The sequence below is a fragment of the Zophobas morio genome, unplaced genomic scaffold (assembly GCF_036711695.1).
Source record: "Zophobas morio isolate AGI-343-1 ecotype UQ-CSIRO unplaced genomic scaffold, CSIRO_AGI_Zmor_V1 ptg000259l, whole genome shotgun sequence".
In the NCBI taxonomy this organism is placed as follows: domain Eukaryota; kingdom Metazoa; phylum Arthropoda; class Insecta; order Coleoptera; family Tenebrionidae; genus Zophobas; species Zophobas morio.
Window position 1 is genome coordinate 51309 of NW_026972363.1, and position 26568 is coordinate 77876.

Consider the following 26568-nt stretch of genomic DNA (forward strand, 5'->3'; position numbering starts at 1 on the left):
CAATTTCTTGACGGTGCTTATGGTCCCTTCCATTACTTACTTTTTTTTCTATTGTAGTACTTTATAATTTTTGATGTGATTTTTTTTGTAAATGTTTTCAAGTCATTCATAGACTTTTATAATTTTTAAGAATTAGTTCACTCTTAATGCACCGAAACGAGTATACATACGATGGGCAACGCAGAAATTTCTCGATTTATAAAAACTCTCCCACTTATTATGAAGAATACAGCCTCCGGAGAATTTTTGGAGAAAAGAAAAAAGATAATAGACTAGATGTGGATGACTACAGCAAAGAGTACAATGTTCGGTGCAAATATGCAAGGTATTGCTTGGTCCAGTTATTAACTTTAATAAAGTTTTAACTTGACGCATTTGGTAATAATAATTTTGATTTATTAAATTTTTACTGAAAATTGTATTTTTGTTACAAGTTGTTTTCTGAAGATGTGGTTTGCCCTATACTTTTAAAACAAAAAGAAGCTTGATTATATATCGTAAACTTTATTAAAATTATATGAACTCTCCTATGAAAAATTAAATTAGTAATAGTTTGTAAATTGTGTGAGTATATTGTATATAAGGTAGTTGTGCTGATTTTCTGCTTTTGAAGGGATTTAAGGCGAAGGAAGGATAATTTTTATGATTATGAACAGACTCATAGAACTACTCATAGAATCGATCGCTTTCCGCATGGCTCTTCATTTTGTAATGGTGGTCAAAGAGACTCCTTTGACCTCCCACATACCGACAGCAGTTATAAATCTTATCAAAACCAAACTGGTAGAAGTTATGCTACTCATTTAAAGCGAAAACGAAGTCCTTCTAGCGCTTCGCGTTGCGGTGCTGTTATATATAAAGTTCGTACTTTTTTTTTGAACCTTTTTTTTAGGTACTGTACGACGAAAAAGTGATGTATGCCACGAAGATGGTCACTACCGCGTGGTTGTTGGAAAGCACTTAAGTTCTAATTGTAGCTATATTCTTTTTTAGACGTTTGATACATTGTTTTCTTGCAAGCTAATTAATTATATTATTTATTAATTTTATCTTGCATTTTTATAGATGTTGTCACGAAAAAACTAGGTAAAGGTACATTTGGGCAAGTTGTGCAGTGTTGGGATTATAAAAGGTTTTTTTGTTACTTATTTTTGTTTTAATTATAATTTTAACGATCTTAATTTTGTGATATAAATTTTATGCCTATATTGCTCTTTTGTATGTTAGAGGAAAAGCAGTTGCCGTGAAAATTATTAAAGACGTTGAAAAGTACAGAGTGGCAGCTGAGGTTGAAGTAGAAGTTTTGCAATTTATAAATTCACGTGCTAGTCATAAAGAAAAGTTCATTTATTATCAATTATTTTTATAACGGTGTAGTGAACTACGTGACTTATCGTTACTTCCAAAATAAGTTACATTGTCCGTCTCCTGGACACGTTTGACCTGCACGGTCACGTGTGTCTGGTGTTCGAGCTTCTCTCTTTGAGTCTCTACGACTTCATGAAGTCGACGTCCTTCCAGCCTTTTCCAATCCACCAGATCCAGTGCATTTGTCGCCAGTTGCTTAGCGCCGTCAACTGTACTTCTGTTTTTTCTCTCTTCACTTAACGCGTGTTATTTTATTTTCTTCGTTGAAGTTTTACATACGCTTTCTCTCACGCACACTGACTTAAAACCTGAAAACATTATGCTGTTGGATGCAAAGTCTTTTGAACTGAAGCATGGCGCCGTATGTTTTTCCGCTTCGTACCCTATTTGTAGTTGAACACGTTTATTTAATAAATAGAAGGTTTATCGGATCCTTGAAACCTGCGACATCAAGGTTATTGATCTCGGCTCTGCCACTTTTGAGAACCGTCATCACGCCCGCACCGTCTCTACAAGGCATTACCGCGCCCCAGAAGTCATCCTTGGGCTCGGTTAGTATAAATGCTGCACGTTAGTTTTCCGTAGACACGGTTCTCTTTGCTTTTTGGCAGGTTGGTCGTACCAGTGCGACGTCTGGAGCATCGGGTGCATTCTTTATGAGCTCTATACAGGGAAAGCAGCCTTTAATGTTATGATTGCGCTCCCCTCCTCTACGGCATCAGCTGTTGTTATGCTTAGCAGACTCACGACAACCTCGAACACCTGAGCATGATGGAGGTCATCCTGGGACCCCTTCCGAGGAGGATGCTCGAGAATTCGTGCTACTCTATCTGTTGTCTAGTCTTATTGTTGGCTTACGCCCGCTTACCATTTAGTAGAACAAAGTACTCCTCGCGTGGGCGGTTGAACGTCAAGAGTTTGTCCACAGAGTCGGTTACATATGTAGTCAAAAACTGTCGACCGCTGAAGGTAAATCTCCGCCTTGTCTACCGCCTAACCAATTATATGCCTCACTGGTGCTTGAGAACATCCTTGTGGAGCAGAGAAACCCTCTTGACCAGCAGTTTCTGGACCTGCTCCAGCGGATGTTGACGTATGAGCCAGAGAAGCGCATTTCCTGTGCTGAGGCCCTCCTTCATCCGTTCCTGTCTAGTCGTTCTTGCGCGAATTTATGAAAATGATATTCATCGTCGATTGTATTGGCGTTTAATAAAGTTTAACAGTTTATCAATAAATCAGCTTCTGTTATTTTTTTGCCGTACAAACACATGCCTGGCAGTTTCGAAGCTGTAGCTTTTCTCTGTATGATAAGTGCAGTAATAAACGGGTAAGTAGGATGGCATGATAAAAGACTTCAAACCAGCGGAGCTGTCCTCTAAGCGGACGGTGCATAGCGGCTGCAGCCCTTTTTTAACTGCAAGTCCAATCATACGGCCATTTTTATACTAATTGCGGCTGGCAAATTATTACCTGCAACAAAAGTCAAGTCGAAGCACGTGCTGCAGCCGGAAGCCAGAGGTTTCACCTTCTGCTCACAATGCAAGACTATTGGTTACGGTGATCCCCTCGGGGCGAGTGAAACTTACGCTTCCTTCTTTACTGCACAGGAAAATAGCGTCGTTGTTGGCAGAGTAGAGCTTTAAGTTTAAAGTTTGCTGACTAAAGTCGCCGGTGTTCGAGAAAAATAGATAATAAAATTTAATCTAACATATAAAACGAGTATGCTTATACCTTAAATTACTTATATTGCACTCTAGTATAAAAGGCTCGTATAAAATGATCTCACTTGAAGGAGCTTCCACAAAAAATAGGAGCTCCTCACTAGTTTCTATCTAAAGATATAAATTATATTATTATTATTATTATTATTTATTAATTATAACCTCATACTGGGAAAGGTTAGTCTGCAGTCTTCCCCTTTGGCCCATGGCCGTTCGCCATCCCAATTCAAAATTCCAGATAATTGTCTTAATTATTAGATCTTTGCTAGATGAACACTTCTTAAGAAGCTTTTTTTTTTATATTACTTTCAGCTGACTTTGCTTCGGTGGGCTAATTTTGAACAAGTAGCGACGAACGTCAGTGGCATTTATATATGCCTTTTTATCAAATATATTTTTCCAACCGAAGCAGGAATCTCTCAACCCAAAAATTACATATATAAACTTTCTTTTTTTTTTAAAAACTCTACCAAAATTCAGTGGTCGGAGTTCGGAGCCAGTCGTTCTTTGAGAGTCATAAGCACTCAAGTAAAGTTTTTAAATTTTTTTGCACAAAAAAGGGTTAATTACGTTGGCAAAGTGTTTAAATCGGTTACTTTAATCTTTGAATCGACTCTGAGGGCAATTTTTTCGAGGTGCATAGGAACATCCATCAAATTCTGAATTTGAGCTTCCAGATAAAAGTTTTCCTAGTTTTATAAAGAGGATATGGGGAGCAGCCACCAAAATTTATTATAAATACCTTCACTTGTTGAATTTTGGTTTTTAGCGTTAAAGGATTCAAAGTCACAAATTTAAAAGAGCGTCGGAATGTTACGGCCTCTCCCATTTCTTCTGTATAATTTACTAAAACTAGAAGGCTTTTTAAAGGAATTCAATAACTAAAAGTTGTAAAACGAGGTATCCTTGAGTACTTGTGCTTTCCAAGGACTTTTACTTCGTGTATGACAATGATATCCAATCCTTCTTTAGGCGCTAACCGCTCAGTACTTTTTGTTGTTAGCATAAGCGACTTAGTAACAGCCTGTATATCCACCTCGGGGAAATTTAAGAGTTAATATATATTTCAATATTAACAAAAATAAACTCTTACCAACCATTAATATGTAACTATAATGACGCTTAATACTTACGATTAAACAAACATTACTTTAATTATATAAGGGTTTTACTTTCACTGAAACGTCTTTAACAGTAGAGTCACCATCATTGCTTACTCTTATGTAGCAAATAAAATATTCACCCACATAAATATTTCTATGTGGAGGTCAAAAAATTAGTAAACAACTATAATTAATCTAATTTAATAAATTACCCAAAATGAGACGGCACAGCTACTATATCACCTAGAAATAAAAGTTGCTCAACTTGGATCCCGCCGCAAGCTATGAGAATGAAGAATTACGTCCTCTCTACAAAAATTATTTTAGAACATTAGACAGATACCATTAATACTATTTTCACTGAAGTTAAGATCAAAGTATTTCGGGACTTCCCTGACGGGTAAAGGCTTCGAGAGCCTCATGGCTATAATTTAAATTTTTTTTATTGAAATGCCATAGTTATTACCTGTGTAAGAATACAATATTTATGTATTTTTGAATTTACCCCTTACGACTAACGGATAGTTAATCTTAGAGCTGTTGCGCATAAGCCTGAAGGTCCCACAAAAGTTAAAAAATAAAATATGCAAAAAGACAAAAATTTTAGCTCAATACTGAATTAACCAATAGACGACAGAGTATAGTTTACTTCTACCACCAAATTGTCTTATTAAAAGTTAAATTATGTGGTGTTGAACGGCCACTCAATTCAAAGTAAAGCCTTTTTTAATTTTGAAGACTTTGCCAATATTAGAAGCTACTTTTTTTAAATATAAAACAGAATTTATGCAAACGTTGGAAATCGAAATAAAAGTCACGATAGCTAAATTTCCCTTTATTAATTATGGATGTTAGTATTTATCTATCAATTTTATTTTGTTTTTATTTACTATTACATTAGCTAAATACAGTCCTTATGAGTAAAACAAAAAAACTGCTTAACCTCCATTTTCTATAGTGAGGCGAGGGCCCGAAAAAATTCTTTCCCTGTATTGGGCGCCTTCGAAGGCCATGTTTGAATAATGCTAAAGAGCAAACATCAATAATTTCTGTAAGGACCTCTTCTTTTATAGCATAAATATGATTAAAAAATCCTCATCCAGGGCGTAAATGGTCTATCGATAAATAATTGAGGGAGATCTTTTTAAAAAAGTTTTATCTATATTTTTTTGAAAGATTAACTTAGTCTTAAGTCTTCACTTGTTATACTTCTATTAACAAATTAATTCATAAGAAAAAGGTCTTCTAATTACCTTTTTTAATTAAAACTTTTACTATTTATTTTTTTTATATTAAATCAGAGCTATAATAAACTAGAATTTGTAAATAATAATTTCAAGCTTTTTAAAAGGAGTTTTACTAGTTTTTTAAGGTGGGGGATGTGACATGAAAACAGTTTATTTGTTGTTGAAATGCTTAAATAAATAATAAAATCACGTTTTGCTATTTTTTGATTTTACTTTAGAATTTATTTTTTAATTTATATTTAAAGACAAATTATTATAAACGGTTTGTTATATTCCAAGCATCGGTCTATATTGAGGGATTTTCGTTTTATAATTATGTAAAGTCTTCTAAAAAAAGTAGTGAGGCCAGAGCACCGCCACTTATACTAAATTTATTTTGCTCACCACTATTTTACGTCGTTTTATTTAATTGGTTTCTCCACTAAACTACCGTTACAAGCATACTATAAATTTTTCGGGTTATAATAAGACTTTGACTTTCAAAAATTATAGTTATTATCCACTTGAGCTTTAAAATGAATTTTTTTTGCTATAAGAATTCCATGATTTATAATTAAAGTTTAATTTTTTTTATTTTTGCTGCTCATCGATATATAATCACCTTTTGGCAGCCATAACCATACTACAAGGACAGAACTTACTCGAAAATTTTAAATTTATTAAATACTTCTTATTGGCCACTACCGCCCTCCTGCGGTTCTTTCGCTAGTCCTTCAACAGCTTTGTGCCTTTTACTCACCAAATAGTTGTGCTGAGTGCGCTTTCCAGCGAAGCAGATGGCTCCGGCAACAAGGAGAAGAGCGGCCATCACAACCACTCCTGTGACAATAATGTAGGGTTCTTCTTTTTCCGAGGGCGGCGGTGACTTGACCGGGGGTGGTACCCCTTCCTTAGTCGCTTTTAAGGGGAATGTAGGCTTTTTAAAGAAGTAAGCTAGGAGCTCAAATACTTAAGGTTATGTAGTATTACTTTTAACTTGGGTAGCCAGAAGTACTGGGCTTTCTCCAATCTGCTCATCTTCCTTAGGCGCTGGGAGACTTTGTACACGATGTGCAAGGCATCTTGCTCCATTGTGTCCCCGCGCGAAACAATTATAACAACCGGTCTGCCCGAGAGACCTTCAGCTTCTTGGAAAGTTAGATCGACCCTAGACATATCTGATGGAGCTTCTTTAGGCAGTTATTTCATTCAAATAAACTTTGCATAAATACCTTCACGTGGTATAAGTTGTCTAAACTCCTCCTGCAGCAGAAGTAATCCTTTGTCCTCTTCGGTTTATATACATGTTAGATGAGCGAACAATAAAGTGTTTTCAATGGAGGGTGTCAATCACCTTGTTGAGCGGGCTGTTCAGACCCCTGCACCCTTTTTCCCCTAGTCAGAAAATGACCGTCCGAAGAGGACTTCATGATGAAGTCGACAGTAACTTCTTCTACAAGTACGGGACGCTCAAAATAACTTGATCCGTTCAGACATCCGCCATGGTTCATTGCCAGGTCTGGAACAAGACAAAGCTTTCATATATATATATATACATATATTACTTTGTTGTAAGGGGATTTATGCGACATGCAATGTCGAAGTAGAGACCATGAGCGTGACGTTTTTGCGGTTTAGCTCCACGTGGTTTATATCGGCAGAACTGGTAATAATAATGACGTTTTTCCGGCACATAATAGACTCTTTTTCCCATTCATAATAATATGTGCTTGTATTTAAAGTAGCGTGAAAGCCTTTGTAAAGGTAAAATGATTAGCCGAGGAAAGTATATGTTACACCTCAAGCTGTAAGAACACCTGAATAGCAACTAATGGGCTCATTGAAACGAAATACCTATTAAAACGCTGTTAGCTAAAATTAGCAGTTTATAGAGTGAGAGCTTGCCATTGGCTCGTTTATGGAGTAGACGGGAAATTCGCTAAGCAACTGTGGCGGTGTGTTATCAATAGAAAATTGAAAGTAATCGGAATGTCTGAGTTCCTCGGGATTTTCGCAGTTTGAGAGAATATCTGTTTAAATTACATGAGAGACTGGTTAGCGTTCAAATAAACACAAATTTTTGGTGACCGAGTTTGTAAAGGCCATCTTCTAATCCAGTCGGATCAAGATAGACGACGCGAAGCACTGATGAATTTTTGTGTTCTTTACTATATATTTCTCCGTTAACAAGTTGACCAGTTTTTTCAGTGTCGTTAAAAACAGTGGGAGAAAGCCAGCTGTGAGTTTCGGGTTTTTCTAGCGAAAATTAGCTGGCTTAAAAAACGGACTGAGAATAGATGACAAGAAAAGATCTTTGATTGTAGATGTGTACTTATGTATGGAAATATGTCGTCATTAAGACTGAACAACTCAAGTTCAAATCTTTTTTGCTGACTTAGTAATAAAATAATACCTTTCTCCACTTTTAATATTTCGAGCTTCGCACTCTGAAGCCGATGCATTCCGGCAAAGGAAGACAAAATTTTAATGGGAATAAGGCCTGAAAAAAGAGGATGCAAGTAAACTAAACTATTAACCATAATATCATATGAACTAGAAGACTTACTCTTATGCGTTTTCATGTGTGTGACCTTCTCTTCGATGGTCCATTTCACCCGTCCGCACGGCTCGATAAACTCTAAGTCAACTGGCAAAACAAAAGGTTCTTCATTGGTCTGTGGGAGTTTTTCTTTGTAATATAAGGACGTGTCATGCAAACGTTAGGTTTTATAAAACGCACCCACACGACAAGAGGAAGTCAACCCTAATAACGCATCATTATAGACATACTTGTCTCCTCTTACCACGTGGATAGTTTTTACCACACTCTGCATTAAATATGTAAACTAAGTCAATACCCCCTGAGAGTAAGGGCTATAAGGAACACCTCTCCGGGTTTTAGTGCGACTAGAAGAGCATTCCGCAAATCAAAGCCGTCCATGACCAGTTGCAACTGCTTTTCGTTTTGCAACTTTATTTCCCTGGGAAGAGTGGATTTGCTAATATTAGCTTCAGCCGCCGTAGGAGAAGTAATGTTATTAGCAGGCAGGCTCCTGTTGAGAGGAATCTTCCTAAAGCCTTCTACAAGGTCCTCTATCTCTTCTTCGGTAGAGAAAGTAAAGAGGATAGCTTCATTGGAGTTAAGAGGGTCTTGATTCTCAATGACAACGTCAAAAGATCCGCGATCACCAGGAAAGGGTAGCAAAGGGGAAACTGGTCAGTTAAGAAGAATACACCGATCAAGGCAGGTAAGAAGGTCACTATAAGCAAGCTACCCAGTATAAGAGCAAGCATGTCTGCAGCGGTAGTGTTAGGTTCACGGGGACAGGACGACTTCCCCCCAAAGGTTTCAAAAAGAGGCGTTTGGAAGGTGGGGTCGACATGAAGGCTTAATGAAAACTCATTGGACGGATCTTTGTCACCCAATCGGAAGCTAGCCGGCACCACTGAACGCTTTGGAGTCATTTTGAAGACTGGGAAGAGAATATAATGACATAATACACTAAAGTATAATATTGAACGACACCCAGTGGCTCCGTCCTATTAAAGAGTTGCAAAAGCTCTTTCTCGTCGGAATGCAGAAGCTTGAACGATAAACTTTTGTCAGTGGTGCCATGCATGATGGTACGGTATACTTCATGTTTTCTTTCGCTGCCCTTTATGCTGAATACAATATCTCTTGCTTCTCCCTTTGTGCTTCTTGGTGTGTTGCTGGTTTAAGTCACTTACTAGTTTTTTTACTTATAATGATTGGAACAGTTGCTACCTAGAGGAATTCTCTGGGTGGCACTGCACGCTATTTCCGCATAGAATTGAATGAAGTTCATCAGCGGCTAATTTAACAGCATCCGTTCATATTAAAAATAAAAAAAAACCCGAAGAAAACGGGGATACCCAGCGAGCAAAGAGATTCAATTGGAGGCACGTCATATTCAATTTCTAACAGGCGGTTCTCGAAGGAGTTCAATTGCTGCTGCGAGCCAATGACTGGAAGACAATTAGCTGTTTGGAATATGTTGAAAAGTTCCTTTTGATTTCTACAGAGAGATTCCGTTCGGGCCATACTCACTAACGTATACGTTGCTAAGCAGCTATTCTCTAGAGGCTGCTAAGGAAGAGCTTGTAAAACCTTTAATAAAAGCAAGCTTTGCCGAAGGAAAACAGGTGGTATCGGTCTGGAATAAATAGTCCTCTTTGTAGAAAAGTTGACGGTCAAAATTTGTGTTCTTGATGTCTTCGTTGAATTGCAAAAGGCTTTTCCAATTCTCCAAATCCAAAATTTCAAGCGTGCCCTTTGTGATAACCGACTCTTATGAAGTAATACATGAGACAGCGCAAAGTGGTTCTACGGAAGTACTTAATACCCAAGGCGCTAATTTTGTCCCTAACTTGCAGTTCAGTAAACAATGCTGACGAATTATGGGTCTGATAAAACTCCCAGGAAAACTTATCTCTAACCCTAGACGCGCACGTGGGTAAATTAAGACGGCCAAAAGTTATTGAAATGTTGTCATTTTCCATGTCCAACGTAAAGTTCAGTTCTTGGATTGCAATGTCCAACGCTCTTACCTTAGCATGCAAGGGGTAAAAAGTTGAAACGGTAAACATAAAAGAATCCTTAAACCTTGGTGAGTTTTACTCCGACATTTATCGAAATAAACGTGTCACCTCCAGCCGGAGTCGTCTGAATCTTCTTTTTAGACGTGACGCGGAGGGTGTTAGTGTTAGACGGAGCGCCGCGGTAGAAACGGGCTTAAAAAGTAACACGACACCTGAATACACAACGTAATAGGAAAGCATGATAAGAAACCTTTCGAGTAGCAAGAAGTAAACAAAGGGTCCTCGTGACAGTTTTCGGAGTCGGAAGGCTCATTCTGACCAACGTAGAATTCTGTTGTAAAGGGGTCGATGCGGGAAGACTAAACTATCGGGGTAAGGCACTTACCATCTCCACCTTCAAAGCCAAGACTGTAGTCGAAGTAGAGTTCTTCGTCCTTTTGAATAAAACTTACAGATTGGTCACCCTAGATAACAGTAGCTCGAGCCTGGGGCATATCTATAAGCTTGTATAGTATTACGGGTGGCGAATGAAGAATCAAGTAAGGTCTCCAAGGAGGGAGTGGGAAAGTGTAGGTTACCGGTGTTTCCTCAAACCCTATGACTAAAAGTATTTGGTTGGGAATTAGTCACGGAATATTACTAAACCGTTCAAAATTTCCTCCGTCTACATAAATAAAGTAGATACTAACGTACTATTAAAAGAAAGAATATGAAATTCGGTTTGCTTAGTGACAGGCGAAGTAATACGGAGCTGCAGCTCTTGTAGTCGGTTGCCACGTGTTTTAGGTCTATTATTGCATTTGGTGGGAATTATGCTCATTAAAATGGTAGTCATATTTACCGTAAAGGAAAGATGTCAAAACTAATAGAGCCCTGACTTAAGTCTGAGGTTTCTTCGGTGATATTACAATCAGTTAACCCTTCATTGCTGAGCTTGCGTTCTCCACAAAGCCCCTAAATCATGTCATTGCTTTATAAGAAAACGTGAACCAAGCGCTCGCATACGCTATTCATATCCACTATCCCGACGGAGTAGCCGGAAAAGTCAGTGCAGACGTCTCCCGGATACGTGCTCAGCAAATTTAGCTGGACCGTGTATTGCCTTCTGGCGTGCAAGGCGGGTCCAGAACTGCAATCCGCTACTGCGTCTGTTGAAAGGAACATAATTATATATACTATGCCTCCCGTCTACCGTAAGTACCCCTTACGAAATATTCATAGCGCACAGGACTCTCAAAGGTAAAAGTATAAACACTGCTGTTATCCTTCAGGCTTATAATTGTGGTGAGCTGCTGAGATTTCTTGGCATAGGCGAGTATTAAACTGTCGAAATTGCCCCAGCCTTCAAGTGAAATGAAATTAGGAAATGTGAGAGGCACCTCGAGTTCATAATTAAAAGGGACCATCCTTTACGAGATAAACTTGGTTGTCCTTCAGAAGCCAACTAGAATTGGTCTCATACACGGAATCCTCGAACTTTTCAACTAATATTTCATACTCTAAAGCTGGCAAAGAAAGCGTCTCCGATGCAACTATGTCGATTAAGCATATCACGGAAAAGGAGATGTGAGGCGCCTATAGAAACCTGCATAGGTGCTTTTCTTAAACTTTGGGCAAGCAGGAGCTTGGATAAGTAGTAGTAAACGGTCTAAAGGGAATCTACAGGGTCCTGCAAAGCTTTTAAAGTCCAAGTTACGTGCTAATGAGAGCTCAAAATTGAGGTCTGTGCACAATATTGCAATGTAGCAAAGTTGCGGTGTATTCTGGTATGCTTTGCTACCTTTGAAGTCCTTACCGTCCTTGTTTACCACCAGACTATACGGTTTTCCGTAAGTTTCAGAGCTCTGGTCTTGGTTGAGCTCTTTTTTGCTAAAAAGATGCGCATCCTTTTCAATAAAAATTTCTAAAGTCGGTAGTAATAAGAATTATTACTGCCACGGCGCACTTATCAAAACTTGCTTACCGTAGGTACCAGCCGTACTAACGTGAAAAGCGTAGTTTCCATTAGCATCCGTTGTAGTGCAGTAAGGAGTCTCCTTGCCGGTCTTTATGCAAACGCTCCGCCCGGAGAGAAAACACTCCGATCGAAAGTCCTTAGTCTTGCCAACCTGGATATTCCCCTCGAAGCGAGCAGCGTAGTAGTCCACGATGGAGACAAACACTTCAAGCAGACGGTGGGCGGAGGGACAACCACAGGCAAAGAAAGGGGAAGAATACCTGAGCTAAGATGTTCTACCGACAACGCGAGATCGGCACAGTTAACGTAGTCACCGCCATTGCTGCATTTTACTGTGTGATTTTTGCCCCACGATGTCTTGGTCGGCACTACTCGAAGTTCACTCGTGCGCTGTGAGTTATCGTAGTCGACCAGGGGAAGTGTTGTAGAAAACACGTAACCGCCGTATGTTTCCCCTTGGTTGTTCGTTACTAAACGTAAAAAGTATTATAAAATATTAAAAGCAAAAGATCATCACGTGCTTACAAAGCGCAGAATTCTGGTAAAGCAGATAATACTTGTCATCCAACTGACCTCCACAGGCCATGGATACGTTTCCTGGAGAGCAAAGCAGTAGAATCAAAATTTACAGTCGTTTAAGGCTTCTTATTATTTACCGAAGCAGGGGTCCAAGCAGTTCTTTATAGCATCGACAAGATAGTCAAAGCCTCCTTTGATACACAGACACCTCCCTCCCGACTTTAAAAGGAAGTAGCTCATGTCTATGTACATTGCTAAGCGTCAGTACTGACTAGTTTTTAATTTCCGTATAAGACAAGCTACCTTTGCACTTACTAAAGCACATTTTGGGGGTGAGCGCAGAGTTGTGTTCGTCCAAGTTCCAGTAAGCGTTCTCAGTTGTTACGCACCCTATAAGTTTCGGAAGCCAAGTCAGTACATTGACTACATATAAGAATTATAGAAACAAGGAAGGCAGTCTAGTGTCTAATATGACTGAATGCTGTCTTTATATTTAAATAAATAACTGTTGCTAGATATATCCATTAAAAACTTAACCCAAGTAAGTGGCACCCTGGACAGCCATGACACATACATCATTTTCAACATAATACTCGCAGGTCTCCTCTGGTCCGTCATGCAAAGGAAGAGACGCTAGATCCGAAAGCTCGTTGGGTTCTGCAGAATGTTTGTTACATGAAAGGCGCTTTAAAAAAAGGTTATTTACGATTGCCTATTTTATTTAAGTTTAAGTTTTCGTAGGAGGTCACTAGCTTATTGTTCAGATAGATTTCCAAATCAAAGTCAACGATGATAGCTTCCAATCGAAGAGCAGCCAAGAAGGGGACCTTTTTATTTATAGTAAAGGGAAGGCAGTGTATGCAAAGAGAAGGCAAATATTGTACTAAAAATTCAGTTGAGTGATCTTCTCGTCCGCTTTGATAAACAGTAACTTCTGGATCAAAATCACCATAGACATGATAAGTAATAGTCTCGCCGTTAGCCACTGTGTTTTCCAAGAGATTTTCACAAACCTCCAAGTTTTTAACCATGCTAGCAGACAAGTTTTAATAACCCCAAAGTCAGTATATCGGAATATAAACTTCTACCCGCAGGAATCTTGAGCACTCGTTCCACACTCCTGTCCAAAGTTTTCCCCACTCAAGCACTCTGTACTATAATACTGCCCAATAAGTGCCGATTGCTCTATATAAGCGCCGGGAGGCTTGAACGTCTTAGTAATGTTATAGCGCAAGTCGCAGTAAGAATTGTCTTTCCAACTATAAACATACAGCTTTGTTTAAATGGTCTTCAAGTTTTCTTAAGTTAGTTATTACCTCACACAAACTCGAAAGTTATTTTCGTAAAAAACCGCTGTAACGTTGGTGGGATCGTTATACTCCTCACCGTTGCATGCACAATCAGCCTTTTTAGCAGTAATTCCCCAAACATTCGTTTTCTCAAAGGAACCATGAACCTTTAAGATTAAATTTTTTAGTGGCCAAAACTAATAACCTTATAATATTATTAAACCATGCGATAAAGAAAGTAGTAGTCGAAACCCCTGTAGAGCCCTTCAATAAGTAATACTATTTGGTATGTAGAATTTTCTTGCTCTTGAAATGAAAGAAAATCATCCTCAAAAGTGGCGCTGCCTGACAACAAATTAAAATAATACTTAAATAACTATTTACTTAATTATGAAATACCTTCGTAAACGCTGATCTTGGCACTGGTAGTTTTATTCGGTAATACTTCGCTTATACTGTCATTAGTTGAAGAGGAGTTTGTAGTATAATTCTGTACGATAATAAACTCAACTTCATTTTCTTTGGAATCCAATAAATTGACGATTTTAAAGGATAATAAACTGTAATCACCTTATAAAGAAAGAGAGTAAGTTAAATAATATGTATGAGGAAAGGTTGCTTTACCTAAATCCTGTAGATCGGCTTTCAAAGGTACGCATATGTTTGATGAGTTTAAATAATAGTTGGTGTAGCATTTATCGCAAACATGGTAATTACTATGATTTTTAACACTCCTGCATCCTTCATCAAGAGCTTTATATAGATCAAAATGTTATTTTAAATTACAAATATTAACTGTTATAATGTTTAACATTATTTCCTTTGAAAGGCCAAGACGTTTTTATGAATACTCGTTAACTAGAAATGAATTAGTTTTGTTAGGGGCTAAATTACTTATTTCAATAACTTGCTATTACACACAATTTTTCACTTATTGCACTTTATATTTATCACCTAATCAATACCTAAACTTAATCTAAATAATAATTTAGTCAATTTAAACTTTTTTTTATGCTAGTATAAAGTTTAAAAATCATTTTTTTTCCTTTTCAAATAACTTTTAATTGTTATATAATCTGTTTTTCTGAGCTCTTAAAAATAACTATGGAGCTAATTATATAATGAAGATATCGCAGAGATGTAACTTACGAAAGCAGCTTGTTGAATTCGGTAAGGAGGTTTTACCCTCCTCGCACGGGAGCTTTAAACCTTTGAAACAAAATTCTCCTGCAGGACATCCTTGGACCATTTCATTATTGCAATAATACCCTTCCGGGCATTCTGAAAGTATTAATAGCTAGGTAAACAAGTCACTTTCGACTTATTTGTCTAGTGACCTTCGCATAGAAATCTGCATCTACTATCATAGCATTCTACAGGTTTTTTAAAAAACCCTTCTTTGCAGACACAGTCATCTTTTTCCAATTTAGTTTTCTCAGGGCAAAATAGTTTCATTTCTCTACATGTTATATTAAAGTATTCATTGGTTTTCTTAATAGATGTTACCGCTTGATTTGACTGACATTTACTAAAGTTTTCTATATAAAAGGTAATTATAATATATAATTATTAATTTTAATAAATTGAAAAATACCGAAATTTTCGATGCTTAGCATGGCATCCCCAAAAACTGTTTTTTGCTCCCGAAAAATAGGCTGCTTAAACTTTACTTTTATTTTTGTACTGAGGAGTAGTAGTGTACGATTACAGTTAAAGTATTATAATTTATTAATATCGAATTTTATACTTACCAAAGATCATCAGAACAATGAAAGCCACGGACATTAAACCCGTATAAGAAATGGTCGAAAGCTTCTTGGGTTTTCCAATCTTCATATTCTAGGAATTCACTGCTTTCGCTTAAAAATTCGTTTGTTTTATCAATTATAAGTTGGCAGCACTCGTAATTCAAAGTTCCTGTAATTTTGCTAGAAAGCCCTACCAGAAATGTGTTATGAGCGCATATAATTTCATCTAAACGTAGGCTTTTGGTGGTGTGCGTTGTACAGTTCCCGTGCACTGGAGAAAGATAAGTGGTGGCATAGTTAATTTTACCAATCTCTTTCTCTTTTAATAAGGTATATACAAAGTTGTTCTTTGAAGTCACCACTAATATTATTATACATGCTATAAATTTTAGTGTTTCCATCTTATTCTTTTCTAAATTTACGAATTTTTTGTTAAAAAATACTTAAGTAACTTACTAATTGGCATAAGAGGAATAACCGACTTTATTACTAGCTTTGGTTTTATTCCCCCACAATTAAATATATTTTGGCCAATAATTTTACCAAACGTCAACACTTATTTGGCCAATATAATTTTTTTTATCCTAATCATTAAGGATCGACAGCTATGCTACCTAACCATACTTAAGCAACGAATCAAAAATTATCCAAGTTATTTAAAGTCTGAAGCCCTACATAATAATAAGCGCTTTAATGGAAATGTTTTAACTTTATAGAAGTTAGTTCAATGTTATATTTCTGTTCACAAGTTAAATAATATTATAATATCAAGATTGATAACCCCGAGGTTATTTACTGTTGCATTAAGGCGTTGATTTTAAGAAAGGCTTTACCTTAAAAATCAAACTACGGTATATTTCACTCGCTTTTATAATCAAAGTATAATTTAATAGAGTTTGATTTATATACAAAAATACCTTGCAAAAATTTATCATTGTATATAAGCTATTTATTAAAGAATTAAGTTAATTAGCAGAACTTTTTGTAATTATTTTTAATACTTGATAAGCAAATTCCGTTGATGTTCATAGTTAACTATTTTAAACTTAAAGTTTAAAAAAAAAAAAATCCTTATAGAGAATCCTAAATACAACCAACTTTAGTTAAAGGTAACAAATGAACCCTTTAAGATATGCATTACTTTTACCGAAATTATTTAATAACTCAATAAATAATGAATAACGCTGTTTTTAGCAATTATTTATATGGCAAGCAAGCGAGTCATGGTTATCCGATTACTTATCTATTATTAGTGTCCCGACAAATTTAAGATCAGTCTATTAGGTTTTATGAAAAATTTAAGTAGGCAGGAACGCCATTAGTTAAAGTAACTTCAAGTGGTTTCAAGTCTCAAGTAATTATTAGGAGAGATAGGCCTGATCACGTGATGCTTTAGGTCCGTTTACCATATTTTTTAAACCTATTTAAGTTTAATTTGACATTATTAAGGTAATTTGTTAAGCATAATTTCTCTCTCAACCCACTTTTGTACTTTGAATTTTGTACTGTTTTTAGTAAAATTATAGCTCCTGCGCAGCTAAGGTATTAAACTCTAGACTCTTTTGAATCAGAGACATGAAGAGGATAAACATATTTATTAATTTTTAGTGCTATCACCATGTTTTCGAACATTGTTGACCGCATTTAGGTTCTGTGGCGTAGGGGTCAAAATTCGCAACCTTATCGTAAACCTAAAACTACGAATTAGAGCATTTCCCAGCTCTATTTTCACCCCATACGTCCAAGACTTCAAGTTTTCCGCAAAAAAAAAATCTGGGTTTCTGTTTAAACAAATAATGCTTTGTGTTATTAGTAACCCTTTAGAACACTAATTGAGTATATTCTGTTCGGCTTGAGTTTTAATCAATTACTAAGCCCTGCAGATTAAAACGAACAACGACAAGGCAGAGAAGGCGAAAAAGGGGGGAAAGTCCCCTAAATCTTTTATTGTGTGCATATGTATAGATATATGGTCCGCTAGTGCAATAATTAGACATTTTTTAGATCAAAGGCTTTAATTAATTACCTTGCAACCTTTTAATCTAAAAAATGCATCATAGCAATTTACTAGCGTTTTAAACCTGCAAGATTGGTTACCGAGGAATCTTTAAAACAAACCCTCGATTCTCGTTCCTCAGAGCAGGCGGGTCCCCATCATCACGTCCTAGAATTCTATAATTTTTTTTTTCACAAAGAACTTTTGCAAAAATATATCAGCTACCATATCTTCAGTTTTACAATAACGTATTTCCGTAGTGTATTCAGCTATTACTTCCTTAACGTAATGATCTTTAAGATTGGTGTCTAGAGAGTTTGCTACCGTTTGCGCTTATGGCTATGCGCATTTCTGGCTGATTGTCCACATTTACTATAAATTTTCCCCAGGTCAGATTTAATGATATTAAATGACTTTGCCTCCATTTAACATATCGTAAGCACGATGCTAAGGCGATATACCCTGTCTCTGCAGAGGGCAAGGCTGTAATACTCTGCCTTTCGGCCCCCAAACTATGGGGCAGTTATTTACACATTAGTATTCCAGCACGACCTCTCATATCATACTCAGATGCATAGCTTGCATCTGAATATATAGCAACTTTTACGCTTTTGTATCTTCTAGCTACTAATTTTAAGGTTCTGGTCATGCTTAAGCACCCCAGAATTTGTTTGGTTGCGAACCAGTGGCTTTCATCGTAAGCAGTTAAGTGTTGGGCACAGTTGTTCACTGCGGTAGCCATATCAGGCCTGGCCCCATTCGCTAAGTACTGAAGTGATCCTACAATTTCGTTATAAGGGCAGCTACAGGAAATAGTGGTGTCTTTGAAATGGTGAGGTGCTCATTGGTTGAAGGGCAGACGTAGCATCTGTAAGCCCAAACTCCTTCAAAATTTTAGATAACATACCTTTTTGAGCAAACATTACCTTCTCGCCGTCTATTCTAATACTTAGGCCCACAAAGGGATCAGGTGTGGCTTCTTAATACTTAAAACCAACGGATTTGATCATTCCTCTTAGTTTATTGACATCGCTAGTAAAATGCGTAGGTCATCTACTTAAAGAAGAGTATAGCAATTGAGGTAGTTGTTGTTAATGAATAGGACACAAGGCCCCAGTGCTGGTTGTTGTAACTTAACTTCTTTTAGTTTTTTTGTATTAGTTCGTACCAAAGGTGTCCTCCTTGCTTGGTCCCGTAGAATACTTTATTAAGGGATAAGCACTGGCAGACGATATTACCGCTATGGACTAGATGGAAGCCAATGGGTATTTAAGAAATAAATTAACATCGATAGATGCTTAGAGGTATACATTGTTAAAATCAAATTGCAGTTGATAGTGTAACTTCAGGTGGCGCGTCATTAAAATTAATACTCTTGTGGTTTCTCTCGAAACGATAGGACTCGCGCACTCGTGATATTCCAATCCATGAATTTGTGGAAGCCTTTAAAGCAAATTCTTGCCTTAAATGAACCATCTTTTAGTCTAATAACCCTGTAGTATCTTTGAACGCTGTGCCTTTTTCAATGGGGACTGAGCCCCAGGTGTTTTTCTCTTTTAGAGAAAACAATTCTTCTTTCATAACCCCAAACCCTTTTTAATCCTTCAGAGTCTCGTGAGGATTCTTGGAACTAGAGTAATTTTCTTCCTCAGAACGGTCATAACGAGAGGGCGCCTTCCGTGGTCCCCGCACATAGTTTACATTTCTCCATCATCGGAGGTAAGTTTGTACCTTTTTCTCTTAACTTCTGTAATTGAACCACTATACCATTTGCGCTGGGTTGGGATCAACTGAACTTGCACTCGATTTTTGCTGGTCCCATTATTTTCCCTGCACTTACCTTCTTCTCCAGTGGCGTTAGACTAGACGTTGGACTCGGATTCGAGGGGAATATTCTCGCCAGATTTATCTTCAAAAGGTAGGTTCTTATGGACTTTGGTCCAATCATGGCCCCGGTCATTGTCATATTTTCCACCAGCGTTCCTCTTCCCGAAATAGTCTTACGGAGACTTAAGGTCCTCATTTTCGGAACCCTAGACGGTATTAATTTGCGTCAAAGGTGTGCTATTCACCGCTGTCATATTTTTTAATACTCCTCGAACATAATGAAAACTTTTATTCTCAATAAATAATGGTTTTAAGGTTAAAAATTTTTAAGCATTTACACCCGGACCTAAGGAAATTACTTTGGAGTCATCACTGGACGATTTCTCTTTTTGAAGGTTATGAGAGTATACGATTGCCCCAAATCTCCTAAGTTTTGCTAAATCAGGTTTAACGATAAAATTAGCGCCCTATAATTCATGTCTTCAGCCCAAAATTCGTACGGTAGTTTCGACTCAAGTAGCATTGCCTTAGGCATGTTTCCTAGCAGACCGTTAGATTTTTCTGCAATTGGATTATGAGAAGGCATGTTGGGTGCAGTATACTTTGGACAAATCCCTCTTATACAGCGCATATCTTTCCATTCCTTAGATTTTAACTTGGTACCATTATCCGTATATATATTTTTTACTTCGTAATGGATATCCAGGACTTCATTCCAAGAATTTCTTTACGAGAAAATAGAGTCGCTTTTATTTCTTGCAAAGAGACCAGACAAAGCGAGTTCTTTTACAAACTGTTGCCAAGCCCCGTAATGGTGGATAGGAGCCATGAAGGTTCATGTCTATTTCTTTACAAATACCTAATGAGAATAATGAAAAAGAGTCTTTTACCCTTCCAAGGTGAAAGAACCTACTTCAAAACTATAATACAAACGAATAGGAAGAAACTAGTGTCTTTAAACCAGGAAATAATCGGGGTTTCTAATTTTTGTTATATTCAAATCGAGACTCTGCTACCTCTTTCTGAATTCCTTAGTGTTGTGTAGTAATCTCGTGCTTATTTCCGAGCCTTGAAGGGTAGTCTATAGATCTGGACAGGGATCTTTTACTTTATTGAAGTTTATTGAAGTAATGGATTCTTTAGATTTCTATTTATATATATATATATATACCTTTAAAGCTACCTCTAACAGATTTTTTATTTTTATCTTGTAGAGTTAACGATCTTATTTAAAAATAAAAAAATATACCTGACTAAAGAAAATATATAAATAACTCTATAAAAACATTTAAATTAATTTGAATACATTTTAATACAATAAATGTGAACAACTTTATTAAACATCGTTACTAAACAACAAATAAAACAAGAAAACAAATAACGACTTAAATAAATTAAATAAAATAACAAAATAAAATTTAAATGTATAATAATACAATTTATATTAAAATTCAATAAAATTAAATAAATAAAATTAAAGACAAGTATCTTAACTTAACTTACAATATTAGCGAGAGGCTAAACAGCCTTGAATAATCCCGGGCTAAAAAGTCAAATTAAGTAACATATTGCTATTAACTTACAATAATGCATAAACTCTAAATGATGTTTACCAGTATGCTATAGATCTGGCAGACCCTTAACATAAGAAAATATGATTGTGTTATTTACTATGATAATTAAACTCTTAAAAACACCGTATAAGAGATAACAGCTCGTTAACTTTGTCTCGGCGTGCACTTTCCCTCGTGCGCGGAGCATCTTTTATTCGTGCATAGGCTTGAGTCGCGCCCTACATTGTGCTTTGACCACAGAGATCCGGGCTGCTTTCACAGGTTTTGATTTAAAGTTAGGTACATTTTAACTCACCTGTGCAGGCTGGTCCTATTAATGATAGCATTTTCCACTTTAAAGTTAAGGTGCATACGACGGTTGGCTATATTTTTGGAACCTTCGTACTTTGTTGTACATCCTTCGTGCAGGTAATGGTTGCTTTTTACCGCCAGGTGCATGTCGTAAAGCGCACGATCTGTTAGTCCTGGCGAATACCTGTGGGTCACGATTCAGGGCGCTCAAAAGCACGCCATCCTTATATAGATTGCAACGTAACTGTAAGGGTACCTGTCTCGGGTCATGTCACCCTCTACGGCTAAACAGATCTTGCTTAACTTTTTGGCTAACGCTGTTAAAACAGGGGGTGGGGGGGGTTTGTAACGATTAAACCACCTTATAATTGTGAATATGGCATCTTTCTGAGTTCAGCTCTATCCTGAGGTTTACATAGAACTTAGGAAAGCCCTAAGGTCCTTACGGGTCGTACTGAAAAATAAGCTTTTAAAGCAAAAACTCCAAGTTAGATAAACCCTGAGGCAGCAGTTAACTTCCCTGTATCTTGAGGTGCATCATTTTGTGTTAGTAATATTTCTTGTGTTCACTAATTTGCCTTGTATCATTCTCTGATGGCTTTATAGTATTAGAAGTATTTCAGCTAAATAACTTTGATACTTTGAACCTTCGCTTTGAGTACTAGCATTGCCTTCTGCAGCTTCCTTCTTAGGCGCAGTGAATGAAGGGCTATCGTAATCAATCAATAAACTATAAGAACGATTGAATGAAAGCAGCCAAGTTGCTAAATTAAGCTGTTGTTCCCTGCAAGTAAGGTATGCGGAACGCAAACATGAGGACTGGTTTAGTAATGAGTTATATTCTAATAACACGAAGGTTCTGATCCGGAACCTTGTTGCATCATTGTAACAGTGCTGTTAACATACGAATTCGTCGCGGCTTGATGTTCCGTACGGATCGTGTGCTATAGAATGGTGTTATTCGCTAGTACTATATATAGCGCCGCTCCCCGTAATTCATTGTCAAATAATTTAATTTTAACTATTTCACAAAAACCTAATTCATGTAATTTTCATTTGCTTAGGGGCAAAATGATTTATTATTACTATTTTAACGCGGGAGACACTGTATCTTTTGTAGGAACCGGAAGGTTATGAGGTGTTAAATATACGGGAATTTGTTTTTATCCTTGCAAAGAAATTGCTGAGACTAGAACCGAAGTCTAGCAATTCGTCTATTCTACTGATGTTGTGAAATTATATTTCTACAAGAGAACTATGAGAGTGAACGCTAATTTATAGATTTGTGTGTAAACGGTAGAGGTATGGAAGTTTATCTTTGGCGAAACATCAGAGCGCTAGTCACACTACTTACTATCTCCGATCATTTAATTTCCTTTTTTTTACTTCTGCATAAGAAGGTAATGCTTAAGACTTTAAAAAATGGCCCTTTTATAATATGGAAAAAGAAAAAATGGGACCCAGTTATGCAGATTATAAAAAAGGCGCATGCGCAAATAAGTGCAATGAACTTGCTTGATAGGTAGGAGGAGGTCTCGCGAGACTTAAAAATTAATAAAGTTTTAGCTATAACCCTTATTACTATAATGTTTAAGTTATAACTCTTTTAAGCGCAATAAGTATTGGTAAAAAGGTTTTTTTTTTTTATTATATTTTTTTGTTTTTTCCTAGTACACATTAATAAACAAAAAGAATACCATTGGCAGCAATTAAGAATTAAGGCGCCGAAGTTTATATGAAAAAAATACTTAAACTAGAGGGTTAGAACCAAAAACAAATTAATAGTTATGCGTTTGTTATTATTTTTCAGGGTTTTTATTCAATAAGTTGTTACATGACTATTTTTATTAGTACGCGTATATTTTCTTTTATTTTCATTTTATTGTTCAGAAAATACGGTAGTCTTATACTTCTGCACGAAATGAATGTACGGATTAGATATATTTCAGCTTGCATGCTTGGTATATACATGTACACAGGCAAGATAACTAAACTATCCGATATTGTCAAGTATATTATTTAAAACGTTATTTAAGGCAATCTACTTGACTGATTCATTTCTTGTTAAGACTTGACACCTTAATAAATACTTTCTTGCTCCCCTTTTAGCGGACGTTTAATTTTTGGTTTAACGGGACAAAGTTATGCACGAGCTTCAGTGCACCCTATAGTTAGCGCTTATAATACGTCATACTCTTTTTTTATCAAGCCATTCTCGCTTCCTCTAAAAGTAATTATAATTAAGTTCATTGTTAATAAATCATTATATGTAGATCTATGACCATTTAGACTTTAACTGACTAATAGTTAGTATTATTTATGCACCAGAGATGCAGCACTCTAACTTAAATAAATTGGGTTATGAATGACTTTAGCCCTATAAACCAAAGCAAAACAATTTTCCAACTTACAACCGTTGCAACTCTATAATCTTGGGTCTCCGAAAATATAATTCAGAGATAATTGAAACTAAAAGGACACCGCAAACTGCTATTGATTTTTTTTAATACTGTTAAAAGTGTGCGCGCAAGCGTCCACAATAAAAGAGCTGGTATAAATTACAAGCAACTAGGCTGCAATTGTAAGGACGAATGCACACCTCTGGAATTCATTTTCTTCATTATAAAAAATTTAATTTATTTGAGTACATATTTTAAAAATATTAGATCATCGAGTTATATCCATGTTAAATGCAGGACCTGCCCATCAGAAAAATTGAAACCTCTGGCAATAGCGCAGGCTAATTAAGTAAAATTCCATGCCTATTTCTATTATAGATTTCAGTTAGATCTTAGTAAAACTACACACTTGAGAACAGTAAAAAAATAGATATTTTTGGTATAAAAGTAACGTTTGGAGAGAAGCTTGTGGTTGTTAATTTGGCAGCATCTCAGATTAATTCAAAATAATTATTATCTGAGTTGGCATTACCCTTTCTTGTGTGCGGACAAGTGGATAATCTCTTCAGTTTCAATCGAAGTTAAGAGAGTGTGTTTTCCACTCATTCGTCTTAGCTACAGTGCATTATTTAGCATATACGCCGTCACACACGCGTTAGTCTGTAGTGTGTAGGTACAAATCAATTAAGAACTTGTTTATTTTACCTGCCTAAGTCCCGCAGGACAATACACGGAAAAGATAACTAGTCAAAATAACTTCGTGAATGTGCCGAGTTTGAGACTTGGAGCCCCTCAACTATTCAGCTTCTTTTAAGAGTTTTTAATAATAACACTTAGAGCTGAAATTGATTCTACCACCGCAATTTCTAAATTGATCTTTTCTATATATATTGTAGGCAACTTTCCATTATTATATATCTACAGTAAGGTTATATAACTGTTAATATAACAACAAATTTAGCCTAAAGAATTAAGTTAGAATTGTAAAAAAGACATAAAATTATCCAGCAATTAAAAATATATAATTTAATAGGTATATAGAGCCTCTTCTGTCTAACATTCTTAATTGTAGTTGCTATAAAAAAGGTTTTTAGATAATGCAAACAAAAAGGGTCCCAGATTTGTATGATTGATAAACAGTATTCTTAAGAGTCTCCCTTAGTCTGATTTTAAAAGAACTTGCAACTAAAATAAATTATTCATCTATGAGGTTGAAGGCCTTTCTTAGCTGTGGGTCATTAGGTACATGTACAGTTGTTTTCAAAGCACTCCCTTCCCCCTGTTCTTGCACTATACCCGACTATAGGCTAATTAGTTTTTTTTTTCTCTAGAAAAAGTTTTTGAAATTGTTTTACTGTCACTATCTAAACCTTATATAACTTAACATAATACTTAACTATAACCCCAACATATTATTTTAACAAAGTCACAGGCATAATCCTAGTAGATCTTAAGAACATTAAACGGTGGCATTCAACTTTACGTATAAATAAAGATTAAATTTGACACTTGGATTCCCTATCATTTTGTCTGATGGATAGTTGCCGTATAATATGTAATTTTTTTATAGTCTAAGGTACCCAACTAGACAGCCCAAAAGCGATGCCGATTCTCTTGACATCTTGCTAGTATTTTGGGCAAGACCATTCAATAACTTAGTGGATTTTTCACCTAAATAAGAGAGAGAGCCCGACTTGTAGCAGGGGCCGATTACTTTTTTATAACGTCGAAATCCTTTTAAAGGATATAAATCTAAGATCTACTACGCAAACTTCTCCCCTAGTTTCCCAAGTGGGCTTCAAGACGTGCATTTAATAATTAACCACCAGGAAAAGTATCGCTTTTATTGAACTCATGAATACAAACTCGTTTAAGCTAAATATAAAGTTGCAAGGCTCTATTATAAACCTCTACTGTTTGCGCTCTTAACGCGTGATGTGCCTTTACCGGCCCTAGTACTACGTACTAGCGAAGGACAAGGACAAACCCAATCACCGCGATAATTACGAAAGCTAGATAGTTTTTATTACTGGCACGAGATTCGTATCGCTATTCCATAACGACTTTGTGCTATTTATGTAAAGGATGGGTCAAAAGCCGGAAAAAAATAGAGATTGATATATTCATTATATATTAAATATACATATATAGACCATTTGATCTCTATTATTACCTAAGACTAAATAATTAGATGACTGCTAACCTGTTCGAAAGTTTAAGTATTCGGTGTTTGTTGCCCCGGTGAAGTATTAGAAAACCATTCATTTTTTTTCTTTCCAAATTACTCATTTGAAATCACGAAGGTCTGACTGAGGAATTTACTACCGTATTTTGAGGGCCTCGGGTGTCAATACTTCTGACCACCTTTTCCTTTGGTAGTTTTGGGTGTTTTCTCTCTACTTAGTGAAATGGCGGGACCTGTTTCTGTTGTTTCTGCTACTTCACATTCCTTTGATGCCCCTACACATTGCGAGCCTGCTGAAACCCTATTTGTTGAGAGAATTACAATATATAAGCGTTGTAGCTTTGTTAGGAAGCTTTTGTCCCGATGGCATCACTAATGGGAGGCTGAAGAAAGTCATCAATAAGGATGCACTATCTTTATCTTCTTATAAAACCTTCAATGCTCCTTGGGCCTTTACGATTTGATGGAAGACGGCGATCGTAGTGATGCTACCAAAACACTTTAACCGGAAACAGCATCTATCAAGCACCGACCTATCAGCCTACTGTCAGCGGCTAGCAAAGTGAGTGAGGCCTTTTTACCGCACCGTTTTATAGAGGCCGTCGAAAAGCTTTACCGGAGTTTCATTTTGTCTTTAGGCAAGGGCACTCAACGACCGGCAGCTCCTCCGCTTAACTGAATGGACCACTCGCGCTTTTAACCAAGGTAACAGGCGCTGTCTCCCTGGGCGTTGAAAAGCATTTGATCCAGTTTGCATGAAAGTCCACTGCACTAACTGTGCTCGTTATCCACCCCTCACGACCTT

The 26568-nt window shown here is 36.6% G+C and overlaps 2 protein-coding genes across 2 annotated transcripts; one reads left to right on the top strand and one right to left on the bottom strand.

Annotated features, from left to right (window-relative positions):
• The first annotated feature begins 99 nt into the window (after positions 1–99).
• LOC135119392 (dual specificity protein kinase CLK2-like) lies at positions 100–2567 on the top strand. The gene is made up of 12 exons (XM_064043802.1): positions 100–325; positions 614–843; positions 893–973; positions 1066–1132; positions 1228–1341; positions 1413–1579; positions 1638–1729; positions 1787–1919; positions 1980–2056; positions 2110–2186; positions 2244–2337; positions 2394–2567. Exons 1-12 carry the CDS (start codon positions 147–149, stop codon positions 2541–2543), a joined length of 1461 nt encoding a protein of 486 aa, XP_063899872.1. The 5' UTR covers positions 100–146; the 3' UTR covers positions 2544–2567.
• On the bottom strand, positions 2474–4725 carry LOC135119394 (trafficking protein particle complex subunit 13-like). Its single transcript, XM_064043803.1, has 15 exons — positions 4698–4725; positions 4536–4616; positions 4405–4474; positions 4262–4346; positions 4004–4125; positions 3832–3949; positions 3660–3778; positions 3560–3594; positions 3396–3505; positions 3252–3335; positions 3100–3200; positions 2955–3027; positions 2839–2896; positions 2729–2782; positions 2474–2668 (listed from the first exon to the last, which is right to left on the bottom strand). Exons 2-15 carry the CDS (start codon positions 4612–4614, stop codon positions 2604–2606), a joined length of 1173 nt encoding a protein of 390 aa, XP_063899873.1. The 5' UTR covers positions 4615–4616; positions 4698–4725; the 3' UTR covers positions 2474–2603.
• Between the last annotated feature and the right edge of the window lie 21843 nt (positions 4726–26568).